A 15,569-nucleotide genomic window follows, 5' to 3' on the forward strand; every position below is an offset into this window, starting at 1 on the left:
TTAGCAGACGAAGACAAGGAAAGAAAAGAAACACACACACACACACACACACACACACACACCCACCCACAGAGGCCACCTTTCAACGACTGTATTCAAACATTTTTGGGGTATGAAAGAACAGTTTAAAAAACAACAACAAAAAACAAAACCTTTTGGCATGGATGAAATACCCTACCACCGATTGGATGAAACCATGTTTACGTCACATAAAACAATTCGCAAGAAACCCGGAACCCAAATTGTTTTCTTTTATATTTCTTTATTTCAATAGGACAGCCTGAAACAGCCGACGTTATCATGAAGCAAGTATCAGTTAACCTTTACTTGTCAATAAAGATTCTTCATGTAATGGGGTGTAGTTCCCACATTTATGTTAACTTGAGGTTTTCAATCAAACCGGAAGTAAAGATTATACCCAAGTGGAGATTGTCACGCCGAAAAGTGGGACGGAGCATCTTCGGTTCCATGAGAACGTTCGACAAACCGTCTTTTCAGGTTACGTTTACACCAACAGGATCCCGCAAGAACGACAGTGCTTTGTTAAGCCCCCACCTCGCGGTATTTTACAGATATTCAGTAAGAACCCTTCCAATTATTCAGATGCTACATGTTTTTATCCAAAACAAGATATTTTTATACTCTGTCGCTAAGTAGGCCGGCAGAAAAGGGAACAGTCCAGGTTTGATTTGCGCTGTCACAATTTTTATGCATTCTGCTTTCTTTTTGTGAAGTAGTTTTAAGTGTTGGATCCCCATCCAGTAAAAAAACAACAACAGAAAAACGTAGCACCGAACAGGCATGATTGCTACAGTCAGTTAATGGCACATGGCATGACATTTTTACACTGAAAGCAGGTTTCTTGTAAGTTGTATTCAAACCCATTTGATGACATTAATTTGCAGTCTTTTATAAAGAGCAGACAGTAAGTACAATTTTACTTATGGGCAAAATGTTGAGCAAGAGGTATACATTTATTTATTGTCCTTGTTTTACACAGTACAATATTATGTAGTTATCATGAATCTGCTTGTGCACATTCATGCCTGCCACCAGAGTTTATTACTGTGCACTTTGTCTCATACAATCTTAATCATAACAGGTGCAGTGTTGACCTGTAGCAAACAGCAGTAAGTGTCAAATGACCCATCTGTCCAAAATCTAAATGGTCAATTTCATGTTAAATGGTGTGTGTGTGTGTGTGTGTGTGTGTGTGTGTGTGTGTGTGTTGGTGAATACTGTGATATGTAATTGTGAATACTGTGATTGTGTGTACTTATGTGTTTTATATATATGTATATATCTATACATATATATGTATCTGTCCAGAAATCCTTAGATGGGTCAAACTCATGGATAGTTAAATAGTTAAAAGTGAAATAAAAAACCTGCACGACTCATGCAAACCACTCACAGTCACAGTCACATATAATGTTACATACCCACACATGTAACCTACACAGTCTTAAACCTTAACTGCCCACGAGCTTGAACACAGACACACATACAACATACACAAAAGAAATATAATTATATATTCACACACATTAATCTTTGTGTGTGTGTTAATGCATACAAAAATAGTCAACTTTTGCCATTCATATAGATTCGGGAACTTGAGCCTGAGATTTTTAAATTGATACTAATTTATGCTGTAGTGATTTCAGTTCGAATATATTCCATTTCTAGTTTGGACTACTTGCACAGATTAAATAATCAGATGAACTTGGGGCTGCTCTATAAAAATTTCTTATTATGATAAAAGTAATAATAATTTAGGGCACTATATCTTTTATAAAAAGAATGTTACTGATAAGAGTAATAATAATTTAGGGCACTCTATCTTTGTAACCACGGCCTGACACAAAAGCATATACTTATAGATTTTACCATCACACAGCAGAAAGCCACAAAAGTATGTGCAGTCGGATGGACTCGAGTGTTCAGCATGCATCTTTTTACATTGTAGTTTTACTTTTATTTCATTTAATGTATAAAGAAGAAATTATGTGTGATCCATTGAGTGAAGTGTCAGTCTGTTACTTTTATCATACTTCCTCATTTACTATACTTCGCTCTATGGATAAGTGGAGTGTTGTCCTAGAGGTGATGCGTCTGCCTGGGAAGCGAGAGAATCTGAGCGCACTGGTTCGAATCACACCGTCAGTTGCCAGTATTTTCTCACCCTCCACTAGACCTTGAGTGGTGGTCTGGACGCTAGTCATTCTGATGAAACAGTAAATCGAGGTCCCTTGTGCAGCATGCATTTACTGATTTAGTGCATATAAAAGAACCCATTGCAACAAAAGGGTTTACCCTGGCAAAATTCTGTAGAAAAATCCAAGGTGATAGGAAAACAAATAAATTGCAAGCAGAAAAAAATACAAAAAATGGGTGGCGCTGTCAGTGTAACGACGCACTCTCCCTGGGGAGAGCAGCCTGAATTTCACACAGAGAAATCTGTTGTGACAAAAAGAGTAATACAAATACAAAATACCTAGTTCTTTTATTGTACTTTGTTCCTTCAAGGCCTTTTGTGAATGTAGTCCTCCTGTCACTTTGGGAAGTTATCCTGCCATCTGATAATAATTGAAACTGAAAAATAAGAATCATATTAAACTGAGATTTTATTTTGTTCTCTTTGATCTAGGCTGTGCCCAATTGAAGACTGAGAAAAAGAATGGCATCAGAACAACATGTTGAACAAGTTCCTGGATCCCCTCCAAATCGTTCTAATTTTCTTGTGCCAAGCCCTGTGCCAACACGACGGAACCGCACATACTCACAGTAAGTTTTGGCAACAATGTTACATTGATGATCTTAATAAGGCTATTGTTAGACCAGGAATTAGCTGAATACTATTTGTTAATAATGTCTGTTGCTCATTTCCATGTTTATTGCTTAAAATATAGCTTCAATATTGCTTAAAATTGATACTTTGTATATTAATTACGATGAACAGTAAAGAAACATCATGAAAACAAATCACCTAGGTTCATTTTCCACTTAAATGTGAGTTTTTACCAGTAAATGCTACGTTATTGTAATTTTTGGCCCATAAGGTGCTAATTTTTTTTTTTTTTTTTTTGATACTCAAATCTGACCCCTGCATCTTATTAGCTGTATGCACCCTATATGTGTCTGAAAACTAGATGAAAACTAGATAGTAAATTCTTACCACCACATGGGGCAACCTGACACAACAAACTCAGTATACTATCAGTATATGACAACATTGTTGATCACAATAAATGCTCATGATTGTGCTGTACAGCAACACTTTAGTTTTACCACTGTTAAATTCAACATGGTTCATTTTTCCCATCAAATTGAAACCAAATCACATACTACACCAAATTTCCACTGAACATGATCACAGATCATCCTTATGCCATGGAAAAAAGAGCAGTGTTTGAGTCAGGAATAAATTTATAGTGTGAAAGAAGAGAAAGAAGAGAAATCGGAAGGGGTCTTTTTGTTTTTCAAAAGCAGAACACAAAGCGTTATGGTGGATGGGACTGAAAGCAGGGCCAGCAGAGTGGATTCTGATTGAACAAGTTAATGAACTTGGGCTTTACAACAATGTGCAATGGACTGAAGGCTGTAAAATTGGGTAAAAAAGCCGAGTCAGCAAGCAGATGAAAACAAGTTGAATTCCGATCCAGTTTTCCTAAGATGATGTCACTACTCAGAAAACAAGATCTGCTGTTTGCAGAGCCATAATGGAGGACTTGACCTTTATCAGATGTATGCGCCTTATATAAGTTCAAAATAAGTTTTTCTTTAAAATCAGGGGGAGTGCCTTATGCACTGCAGTGTCTTATAGGCCGAAAATTACAATAATTGCCATTTTTGTTTTTGATATAAATTATAATGTTCTGGATTTGGAAGTTGAATACATTCAATTTTAAAAAAAAAAAAAAAAAAAAAAAAATTTAAAGAAAAACCAAATAGAATAAGTTTTAGTTCAGAAACCAGAGATAATTTCTGATTTCATCAAGAGACAATTGATCATAGACTACTCAAATATGGTTTTCCAGTTGATGTGCTCAGTGACCCACCATCTCACACACACAGCTGCATGCTTGGAAGCTCTTTCTCTCTCTCTCTCTCACACACATGCACACACGCACACACAGACACATGCACTCTCTCTCTGTGTATCTCTCTGTTTCTTTTAAAGTTTATGTAAATGATATCACACTTTGATTAAAATTAAGTCATAATGCTACTTGATAGTGGAAGTGTGTGGAACAACAAAATTCCTTTTTTTTGCCATGTGCATGTAGACTGAGCACAGTGTTATTGTAAATATGAACTAAACGTGATAATTATATCTGCTGTCTGTGATTGTAATGATGAACACTTACTCTTGACCAGGTCAGAAAGAGCGCTGAAAGCACCCTTGTTGAAGGGAATCATCAAATCCTTTTGCCGCCAGAAAGGTCATGGATTCATAACCCATGAGGACAGCACAGAGCCACTGTTTGTCCACATATCAGAGTAAGTTTAAGTGTGACTGGACCTGGCAGATGTTGTGTTCATAGATGTGCTGCATGTGTGTGCTTTACTCCATCAGCTCTGTTATGTGTCAGGTCAGGGGCATAGACCTTGCTACTGGTACCATGTAACGCAGTACTACCTGCCGCATGTGAAGTCACCCAATGATGGACCAGGTGGAGGAGAAAACCTTTCCCAATGGCTGTGAAGGCGGAAGAGGATGACCAAAGGGCAGGGGGAGCTCTTATCCTTGGCTGGAAGTCCTCCTAGGAGACGGATGTCCGAAGAAAAAACCTGCACCTGCCGAGGCCATCCTACACGTGGCAGTATCTGCACCTGTGGGACTGTGAGCGTCGGTAGGCGAGAGAGTGGGGAAGGGACTGCACACCTCCCCTTCACTAAAAAAAAAAGTCACCTGTGCTGGTCAGGCAACCAGGTTAATGTCGAAAATCAAAACCTACAGAGCTGTTGTGCTGACCACCTTGTACTGCTGTGAAACATGGACGACGTATCACCGTCACATTCAACAACTTGAGCAGTTTCACCAGAGATGCCTACGAAAGATCTTCGGCATAAAGTGGCAAGACAGGGTCTCCAACCTCCAGGTCCTAGAGAGGAGCGGCCTGCCCAGCATCGAAAGCCTGCTGATCCAGTGCCAGCTACGCTGGACAGGACACGTTGTCCGCATGACAGACAGCAGGATCCCGAAGATGCTCTTGTATGGCCAGCTGAAGGAAGGCCACTGTGAACTTGGAAAACCCTGCAAGCGCTTCAAGGACACGTTGAAGACAAACCTCAAAGCATGTGACAGAGAAATCGGTTCCTGGGAGACTGATGCCCTTGACCGCTCTTGCTGGAGGATGCTGTGCTTCAGTGGCATAAAGACATTTGAAAACAAGAAAACGCTGGCCATGAAGGAGAAGCGTGAGTGAAGGAAGCAGGGCTCAACTTCTGGAGACGTTTCCCTTACAACACCTGTGGGAAGTGCTGCACATCCAGAATTGGCCTCTTCTCCCATATTAGGACACACACCGACAGATAAGCGTACCTGCTTACTTGTCCGTCGGTCTGACGGGAGACTCCATTATTCATTATGTCTGTTGATCAGGAAGTAGCTTTTTTTTGTTGCCGATTTTTGCTGCTTTACAATCGCCTTCATTTAAAATTCCATAATTTGCAAATAATGTCGCTGACAACAGTGATGTCAGAATATGTGATACTTCTCAGTGAAAACACACTTTATCCAATTGTGACCAAGCGTGCTATGCTTGCTCCAACACTATTCACGCACAAGCCAGAGCAGACGACGTTATCTCTCCTAACCCTTGCACAGAAAATGTGACGTCACTCTGGTTACATCATTTTGTCCTGGCCAGACCACCTGCTGACTGCTTGACCAGTGTCGCGTCGCGATACGTCATTGGCTGAGAGCAAACTTGTGTTTCTGTTCCACAGTATTTAATTAATAGCTCTTTTGTCGGATCAGTAAACTACTAGTATTATATACTGGCAGACTCGTCTTAATTCCATCTTTAAATCTATTCCATTTATGTTCACCTACGTTAAACTGATTTAACGCAGTTTGTAATTTTCAGCGACGAGCTCGTTAAAACTGACCCTGTTCAGGTGACTTAAATTAAGATTATAAATTCATCTTAAATAATCAACACTTCATTTTACACTCATTGTAAAGTAGGCGTTGAGCTCTTTCTTTTGCAACTTATCCGACGTAAATCGGTTCAGGAATCATTTAGAAATCTATCACTGAACACCTTTAAACAAACACAATTGTCATCGGATTCTCCGTGATTAGTGACGATCTGCTTGCAAGCACACGTGACGCACTTTGCGGTCCGCTGAACTTGCATAAATTGGCACAGTGAATGATGAGTGGTCATTTTCATACCTGGTCAGTCATCTGACCAGAGCCTGCTCTCTCTCTCTTGCTGTGTCGCGGGCAGTGTGTCGTGTGTGTCCCCACAACAGCTGACACCTCGCTACGTATCGCTTTGTCTTCTTCTCATTATTTCTTCTTCTTAGTCTTCTTCTTTTAGAATATTGTAAATAAAACAATAGAAAAACCCATTTGTGACTGGCCTCTATATGTTCCTGGCCTGTGCGTGGGATCTTGTCTATCCTTTCATTCAATAAATCAATTAGTTTAGTTCTTTTGTACTGTCTGTACCCTTCAGTAACCACTCGGTACACGGCTACAAAAGTGGCGTCGCCGACAGGATAAAGATCCATTATAAAATAGTCCAATTATTCCCTTTAAGGTTTCATTTCTTTTATCCAAATTCAATCCATCCCTAAACCACAGCCCTTTACCCCCAAGTGTACCTTATTACAACTTGGCGCTGTGAGCATAGGATGTGCTAATTCTTTTAATATCTCTTAATAAATCACAGCTCCTAGCCAAGCTAATCTCTATCACATACTTGGCGCTGTGAGCTAGGATCGTACAGGGACAAGAGGTTGTACTAACAGTCACATAGGGATAGTTAGACATAGGAGAAGAGAGAAGACAGTGCAGCAGGTACGTCAAGTCCACAAGAAGAGTCGTCGCCCCATCAAGATGGCTTCAACTGACTTCCTGCCCAGCTCCCGACGCTATCCGGTGAGGAAGGCAGCAGTGAGGTCGACGACTTCATCAGTGAGGCCAGACTGATTCTCCAGCTACAGCCCCTGGATGATGTGACAGCCTCTCTCTGGCTGATCTCCGCCCTTGCCGGCAGAGCTCGCCAGCAGATCGTCAGGCTGCCAGCGACCGAAGTGGACACCCCAGCCAAGATCCTTCACATCATCGAAGAGAACTGGGGAGATCAGAGAGACGCCACCGACCTTGCCACTGCGTTCTTCAACAGACAGCAGCAGCCCAAAGAGACGGTGATCGACTACGCATCCCATCTTCGGCACCTATGGACCAAGGTCAACAAGGCCAAAGATGGGGTAATGCAGGTGCCAGCGACCATCCTCCGCGACGCTTTCGCCAGAGGCCTTCAGCCAGCCACACTGAAGCGTGATGTCAGGCGCCTCATCCGCTACCACCCTGACACCACCTTCGAGGCAGCGAAGAAGGAGGCCCTGCGATGGCTGCGGGAGGACAGCCACACCTACAACATCTGCCCTGGCGTAGACAACACCACTGTTGTCCGCCTACAGTCCCAGCTGGCCACACTCGCAGCTGAGAACACCAGCCTGCGACGTCAGCTGCAGTCACCCATGCCAGCACACAGCCCACATCCTTCAAAACCCGCACTTCATCTTCAACACTGTGTCTGGTGTGAGAGGTCTGGCCACACAGAGCACCAGTGTCGCCACAAGCGACGCTACCAGGCCAGGCGACAGAATGCTGACCACCAGCCTGCAGCTCCAGCCCACAACCAGTGTGTTGCCACTACACACACTGGGCAAACTGGGCCCATGCCATCAACTGCACCAGCTCCAAACCAGCGACGCAGGAGATGCAGACGACGGAGGCGCCACAGCACTACACCTGATGCTGTCGTCCCACAGATGTCCCCACCTGTCGTCAGCCCTGCACTGCAAAGGTCCAGCCAACAACCACCACCTGTAGTCACGCCAACTCACCCAATCCCACTGCACCACCAGGTCGACAAAGTGTCTGACACAGACACTGATACCGACAGTGACAGTGGTATGTGGCTGACCAGGCCCATGCCAAGACCCAGGACACCAACCCAGCGAGCTGTACCAGAGCCGCCTCCACTACCACCAGATCCTGTACCTAGGCGCTCCACACGACTGGCAACCAGGACTCCACTAACAGTGTTTTGAGACTGGTCAAACTAATTTTCTTTTGCAGCAGAGACAGTCGTGATGCATTATTCATGTTTTATCAGTTTTTTAATTATTCTGTTCTTACCTTCTTGCCTTTCCTGTGACCTATCATTGTCATATGGCCTATGCAATGCTTTATGTTTTCATGTCTATGAACATGCTACAATAATTCATGCTGTAATTTTGTTTTCATTTTCAGATATTTCTGCACAAATTCATGTTTTATGGGTTTTTTCTTCTCTTCTTGCTTAACTTAACCTGGGATCTAGCTGGTCACAAGGTCTTAGCAATGCAAAGTATGTTCATAATCTATGCTATTATACAGGTATGCTTGTTTACATGCGTGTCTGACAGTGATGAGATAGACTGATAGGCACACAAATGAATGCTTTCCATCTTCATAGTGTATTTACCTAATTGGGACCCCTTCTCAAAACCAAACTGTTCAAAGTTAAGTTAGGATGCATTTGCCTAAGTCCAAACTCTTAATTTAACCTGGCTAAAGCCACTTTGAATATAGAAGTAGGGTGCTGTTCATAAGAATATTGCAGTCACTCCAAAATTCACTTAGCTATTAGTTATCAGCAAAATTAACTCCCTTACCTGCCCAATAATTCTTGTTTGATGCTCAGCTAAGTCTCCTCACAAGAATTACTTTAAATTAACCATCGCGGACGATGGTTTTCAAAAGATGGGGGGAGGTGTGACCAAGCGTGCTATGCTTGCTCCAACACTATTCACGCACAAGCCAGAGCAGACGACGTTATCTCTCCTAACCCTTGCACAGAAAATGTGACGTCACTCTGGTTACATCATTTTGTCCTGGCCAGACCACCTGCTGACTGCTTGACCAGTGTCGCGTCGCGATACGTCATTGGCTGAGAGCAAACTTGTGTTTCTGTTCCACAGTATTTAATTAATAGCTCTTTTGTCGGATCAGTAAACTACTAGTATTATATACTGGCAGACTCGTCTTAATTCCATCTTTAAATCTATTCCATTTATGTTCGCCTACGTTAAACTGATTTAACGCAGTTTGTAATTTTCAGCGACGAGCTCGTTAAAACTGACCCTGTTCAGGTGACTTAAATTAAGATTATAAATTCATCTTAAATAATCAACACTTCATTTTACACTCATTGTAAAGTAGGCGTTGAGCTCTTTCTTTTGCAACTTATCCGACGTAAATCGGTTCAGGAATCATTTAGAAATCTATCACTGAACACCTTTAAACAAACACAATTGTCATCGGATTCTCCGTGATTAGTGACGATCTGCTTGCAAGCACACGTGACGCACTTTGCGGTCCGCTAAACTTGCATAAATTGGCACAGTGAATGATGAGTGGTCATTTTCATACCTGGTCAGTCATCTGACCAGAGCCTGCTCTCTCTCTCTTGCTGTGTCGCGGGCAGTGTGTCGTGTGTGTCCCCACAACAGCTGACACCTCGCTACGTATCGCTTTGTCTTCTTCTCATTATTTCTTCTTCTTAGTCTTCTTCTTTTAGAATATTGTAAATAAAACAATAGAAAAACCCATTTGTGACTGGCCTCTATATGTTCCTGGCCTGTGCGTGGGATCTTGTCTATCCTTTCATTCAATAAATCAATTAGTTTAGTTCTTTTGTACTGTCTGTACCCTTCAGTAACCACTCGGTACACGGCTACACAATGCTTAGGGCTATGGAAATATATTTTTCTTTTTAACCCAGAACAGCACTCCAGTGATTTCTTCTTTTCTTTATTTTTTCAGGGGTGAGGAGTGGGAGAGGGAGGATCCCTTTTTTATTTATTTATTTTTTTTATCTGTATTAGTCAGACTTGAGCCATGGAGGCTTTGCCTCTTTTGTCATAGAAGAGAAGCAAAAACAAGAAGCCATCCAACAGTTAAACATAAGTTTATAGAAGGGACATTTTGTGCTGCATGTTTGTATGCAGTGAGTTTATGTGTGTTTGAAGAAATAGGGTTGAAGGATGCAATGGCCATTGTGGGTCATTTTTGACTCACTTGTGTAAACAAAGTGAGTCTATGTTTTAACCCGGTGTTCAGTTGTGTGTGTGTGTTTGTGTGTGTGTGTGTGTGTGTGTGTGTGTGTGTGTGTGTGTGTGTGTCCGTGGTAAACTTTAACGTTGCCATTATCTCAGCAAATACTTTGTCAGTTGACACCAAATTTGGCATATAAATAGGAAAAATTCAGTTCTTTCAGTCATCTTGTTTAAAACAAAATTGCACCTCTGGGATGGGCACACAAAATTTTTAAAAAAAGAAGCCAAATCATATGCAAACTGAATTTACTGTTATATGCATATATTTTTTTAATTCTCTGAACTTGGCACTTTGATCTGATATTCTGACACAACAAGAGCAGTCATTTTTATCATTTTTTGTTCAAACAGGAACTTCTTTTGCTAAGCATGGAAGTTATATTTATTTTGCATGTCTTTGGTGCAGATAGAAAAAAGTGAAATTAATCTGTAATTAATGTTAGGGGGCTTAATTTGCTTTAAACTGATCTTTGTCATCTTAAACATTACATTTTGAAATTATACTCAATACATAAAAAGCTTGTGTGTTTTACTCTCAGTATACAGGGCTTCCACTATGTTCATTCGCCCAAGTGGTCTTTTTTGGAAAATACTAAAATCAATAGGACGAGTGGACTTTATAGATCTATTGGCTGAGCCCTGAAGGTCATGGGCAAAAATCAATTGCGTGCACATATTTAAACATATTCAAAGCGCGTGCTCATATTCTTCGCGAACGCGAACGACGCCATTTCAAGTTGTTGACCTGCCTGTTCAATCCTATATTCAATGGACAATACACGATAACATGTGATGGAAAGTTGGAGAAGGATACCGTTAAATATTTATTCAGAGAAAGATTTGTGAACGTCTCATCACTTACTGGATTATGCCTCAAACTGCCATAAAAATATCCACAGTATCAGTGGGAATTCACAGTTAAGAATAATAAACCATGAGAGTTAATACTCTTGAACTGATGAAACGTCACGTAAAAATTTCCAGCCTTGACATTTCTCAAAATGAAGTCCTTTTCACTTCATACGACGTTTAGAAGTACTTGTACTTAGCTCTTCATGTTATTAGTTTAACAAAATACTCAGTTTTCATATCTACTTTAAAACTATAAAACTAGAATGAACATAAATGAGAAATTGAATCCACCGTGTCAGCTGGGTGTAACTAAACTTGTACATCTATCTAGATCCAGAGAAAACGGCTAAATGTTGCAGTGTGATTGCGGCGATAGCCACGTCTCCTTTACCGCGGACTTAAAAAGAATTTTTAATTGCCCTTACAGACGTTTTGAATGCCCAAGATACACCAGCATACTATGATTTAAACAATATTTTCACTGCGAATACCGCAATCAATTTATCGCCCTTTAAAAAAGCATGTTTAAAGTTGATATTATATTTTTGAAGGTCAGTTAAGGAGCCACGATAATGTAATGGGTAAGACAGTTTCTTCTCACCCGAACATACGGGGTTCGAATCTGCTGTTAGGAATTTTTTTTTCCTTTTTCTTTTAACCCGAAGCTTTATAATAACAAGTACAGAACACATTTTAATGTTTAGATTTTTTTTTTTTAAGTGTATCACAAGTGAGTCTTGAAGGCCTTGCCTCTTTGTTATAATTGTACTGGAAACATACAAATGATACAGGGGAATTTAATTTGTCAGAATATGATAAAGAAAAAGTCAGTAATTTTTTAGTAGTTGATTTCATGCCATAACTAATGCACAGTTTTCAGTCCATTGTAATTTTAGTCACCCCATATCAAGTAAGTTAACATTTTTTAAAGCATTCATGTTATTTTTATGGGGTTTATTGTTAATTGGAATATGTCAATTTGTAATAATCACAAAATACAAAATGAAAAAATCCATGTGAATGTCTTGGATGATTTTTTTTTTTCCCATTCTTGTTTTGATGAATTTCAAAGAAAAGGATTACATCATAATTGGGTGGTGTTGATTTTTCATTCAGATACATTTTTGTGTTTGTTTTGACTTCAGCGTCGATGGAGAGTATGTGCCATTAGAAGGGGATGAGGTCACCTTCCGCACTATTTCCATACCACCTCGTAACGAGAAGAAACAAGCCTGCCATGTGGTTATCACTCACCTCAAGCCTGGCGTCAAGCATGAGCGATGGGATTCGCCTGCGTCATCCAGCGGTTCCGGGGATAGTTAAACTCTTTGTGTTTTAAAGGAGGTTTGTAAATTCCCTCTGCCCTGTTGAGAGACATCCTGTTAGTCACTGCAGTTGTCAGTCTTCTAAAGGCTAGCTGATATTTGTGTGCATATTTGTTCTGAGCACAAGATCCGCACATTATTAAGGGCCTAAAAGAGAGAGCCTTTAACTTCCTTTAGAACGGTTAGTCTGATCATGGTATGATTTGAATGGCAAGAGCAAAATTTATAAATTGATATTGTAAGGAATAGGAAGAAAGTTTTCTATATAATGTACTATATGTAGTGAAGTTACCTTCTTGTTGTTTTGTTATCTTTGTGACCGAAGAAATTTGTCTGTGAAAGCATTAGCATGGACATGAAAGCATTAGCATGAAAAGTGTCTGTCAGTCAGTTGGGTTGTCCAAAACCGTTAGAACATAGAAAGTGGTGAGAGGAAAAAGGTACACAAAGTAAGACGCATCACACTTACTCAGATTGCTGAGGGTGAATTCAAGCAAAACATGTAGACCAATGAAGGTGGGGACAGGGACCGTACAGTTGGGGGGAAAATAACCATTTGCAATTGTGAGCTGATGGCATCCTGTACAGACATAATTACATGTAACAAACACACTGCCACACATACACACCTCTACTTTTTCTTTGCACTACCCCGAAAAGTGACAGACAAGTTCAAAAAAACTTCAACAACTACCTTTGATTTATAACTTCTCAAGGAAGTTGTCTTGGGTCTGAGCTGTTCTGTATTCATTTTCCTCTTTTGATCATGTAAAAGTTATATTTTTCTGTTTCCTTCGTTTTTTTTTGTTCATATTTTGGAGAAATGTATTTTTTCTGCAGTATTACATCATCACTTGTTTATTTTTTATACTAAATCTGTTATAAATGTTTGTGCATACAGAAGTTCATTGCTGAAAGAAAATCCATGATAATGATGAAGTAAGTGTGTGTTATTCATACTTTTCATACTGTTATTTTCACAGTATGGTCCTCAAAGGTTGATGAGCCATGAACAGAGTGAATGAATTGTTTGCAGTCGCTGTGAAATAAGTCTCACTGTGTCATAGTTCAAGTGACCTTCATTATTTTTATGGAAAATTCCAGATTATGTTACTTTCTTTCGGGAAAAGAAAAGGTTTGTGCATGTGTTAAAAAAAATATGGCTTTTGAATGAAAGTGACACTGACTCCCTTTACTCGCAAGAGCACCAAGTTACATTATTCTTTAGATAAGTTTGTATATAACTATTTATGTGGCTTTCAAGAAAACCTACTCTGTGCGATTGTGAAAACATTCAGCAAACTTGGTGCTATGTTTTTTATTTTTATTTTTTAAAGAAGACAAAACGATCAAACTGACAAATACGCAAGCACAAAAAAAGGGGTTGGGAACATTACATTTAATTATTGATGGATTCAGTTGTCAGAGATTTTCTGTATTTTCCTAAATCGGTGCAATTTCAGTGTCTAGTCTTGCATTTTTTTCCCCACATTCTGTCAAATACCGGTAGACACATGGACACATACTTTACTTTGCAAACAGTATATCAGGACACAAACTCGCATGTTTTGTAAACACAGGCACACAGCGCCTCACAAATTCTGGATTTCTCTATCATCAGTATATCCAATGGGTATGGACATTGTAGAGGAGGCAAAACTGTCATTGAAAGTTAATGTTTACCACCAATGCACACCTGCAAGAAAGGTAACAGATCTGCATAAAAGTAAAATCTTCAACTGTAACACCTACTTCGATGTCTTGTCTGGATTGAAAGTCATTGTGCAACTTATATGGAGTACCTACTGTGACTTGCATTTCATCATACTCCCTGTACTTTGCTATTTGCTTTCTTGTTGTTTTTTAGAAAAAAAAGAAAGGAACTAATGTAGTTGAGGATTATGATGAAAGGGCAGCAGATTTTACAGTGAGAGCCATCTGATTATTGGGCTGTGCATGAAAAATTGCTGTTACAACTAAGCTTGCTTCAGTAAATGTACAATACTGTATCATGTTTTAGAATTATATACATGTATATCATGTACATATTATATGAAAAAGAAATTAGGCCCTTTGAATCAAATCAGCCCAAATGATAACGTTATATGAGAGCACACGAAGTTGAAGCTGTTTCTGTTGTTGCAAGCATTGTCATACATTGTTATGAAATCTATCTTGAATTTGCATATTGAATATTTGAATAAAATTGCAGCAAACATGTATGGGGACATTCAGGGGCCTGGAAGGTATTTTCCGGTTGAGTTTTGAAAGGTGCCTGCACATGTGTTAGTGTGTATTTGTGTGTTTGTAATCATGTCGTTAATTTTTTTTTGTCTTGTACATATATTAAATTAAAAGTTAAAGTTCATTGTGTTTGCAAACTTGATTTTGGACACATGATTATGAGATTATAGACCACAGTGGTAGTTTTAATCTGCATATTTCATAAATCTCTCTGTCTCTCTCTTTCACTTTCTCTCTCTCACACACACATGCGCACGCACGCACACACACACACACACACAAAAGAAAATGCATAATGTATACATGAAGACATGCTTTTTTGTCTCACGTGCTTTGCTTGTACACAAATACTGATACAAGAACAAAAAGTTGCCCACGAACATGTACACAAGCCTGCATATACTTGCATGTGTAGGGATGCCTTTAACCTGTTATCTTATTGTTCCTTCTTGGTGATTGTTATTTTATGGCTTATTTATGAGATTCTTTTAGATGTGTGATTTGAGAAATTTTGCAGGATTCAGTAAATGGCTTTATCTTTGAAGAAGCCTAAATAATTTCTTCTTCTTCTTCTGTGTTCGTGGGCTGCAACTCCCACGTTCACTCGTACGCACACAAGTGGGCTTTTACATGTATGACCGTTTTTACCCCGCCATGTAGGCAGCCATACTCCGTTTTCGGGGGTGTGCATGCTGGGTATGTTCTTGTTTCCATAACCCACCGAACGCTGACATGGATTACAGGATCTTTAACGTGCGTATTTGATCTTCTGCTTGCATATACACACGAAGGGGGTTCAGG

At 39.8% G+C, this 15,569-nt stretch overlaps 1 protein-coding gene across 2 annotated transcripts; it reads left to right on the forward strand.

The window, feature by feature from the left end:
- Positions 1-398: 398 nt before the first annotated feature.
- Positions 399-14,890, forward strand: LOC143292877 (calcium-regulated heat-stable protein 1-like). 2 transcript variants are annotated; one of them, XM_076603532.1, is made up of 4 exons: positions 399-498; positions 2,651-2,787; positions 4,381-4,503; positions 12,345-14,890. In XM_076603532.1, the coding sequence occupies exons 2-4, from the start codon at positions 2,681-2,683 to the stop codon at positions 12,520-12,522; spliced, it is 408 nt and encodes a 135-aa protein (XP_076459647.1). In that variant the 5' UTR covers positions 399-498; positions 2,651-2,680; the 3' UTR covers positions 12,523-14,890. The 2 variants fall into 2 exon arrangements, with proteins under 2 accessions (XP_076459647.1, XP_076459645.1); XM_076603530.1 differs by having other exon boundaries at positions 414-579.
- The last annotated feature ends 679 nt before the right edge of the window (positions 14,891-15,569 follow it).

Source organism: Babylonia areolata, chromosome 18 (assembly GCF_041734735.1).
Source record: "Babylonia areolata isolate BAREFJ2019XMU chromosome 18, ASM4173473v1, whole genome shotgun sequence".
Taxonomy (NCBI): domain Eukaryota; kingdom Metazoa; phylum Mollusca; class Gastropoda; order Neogastropoda; family Buccinidae; genus Babylonia; species Babylonia areolata.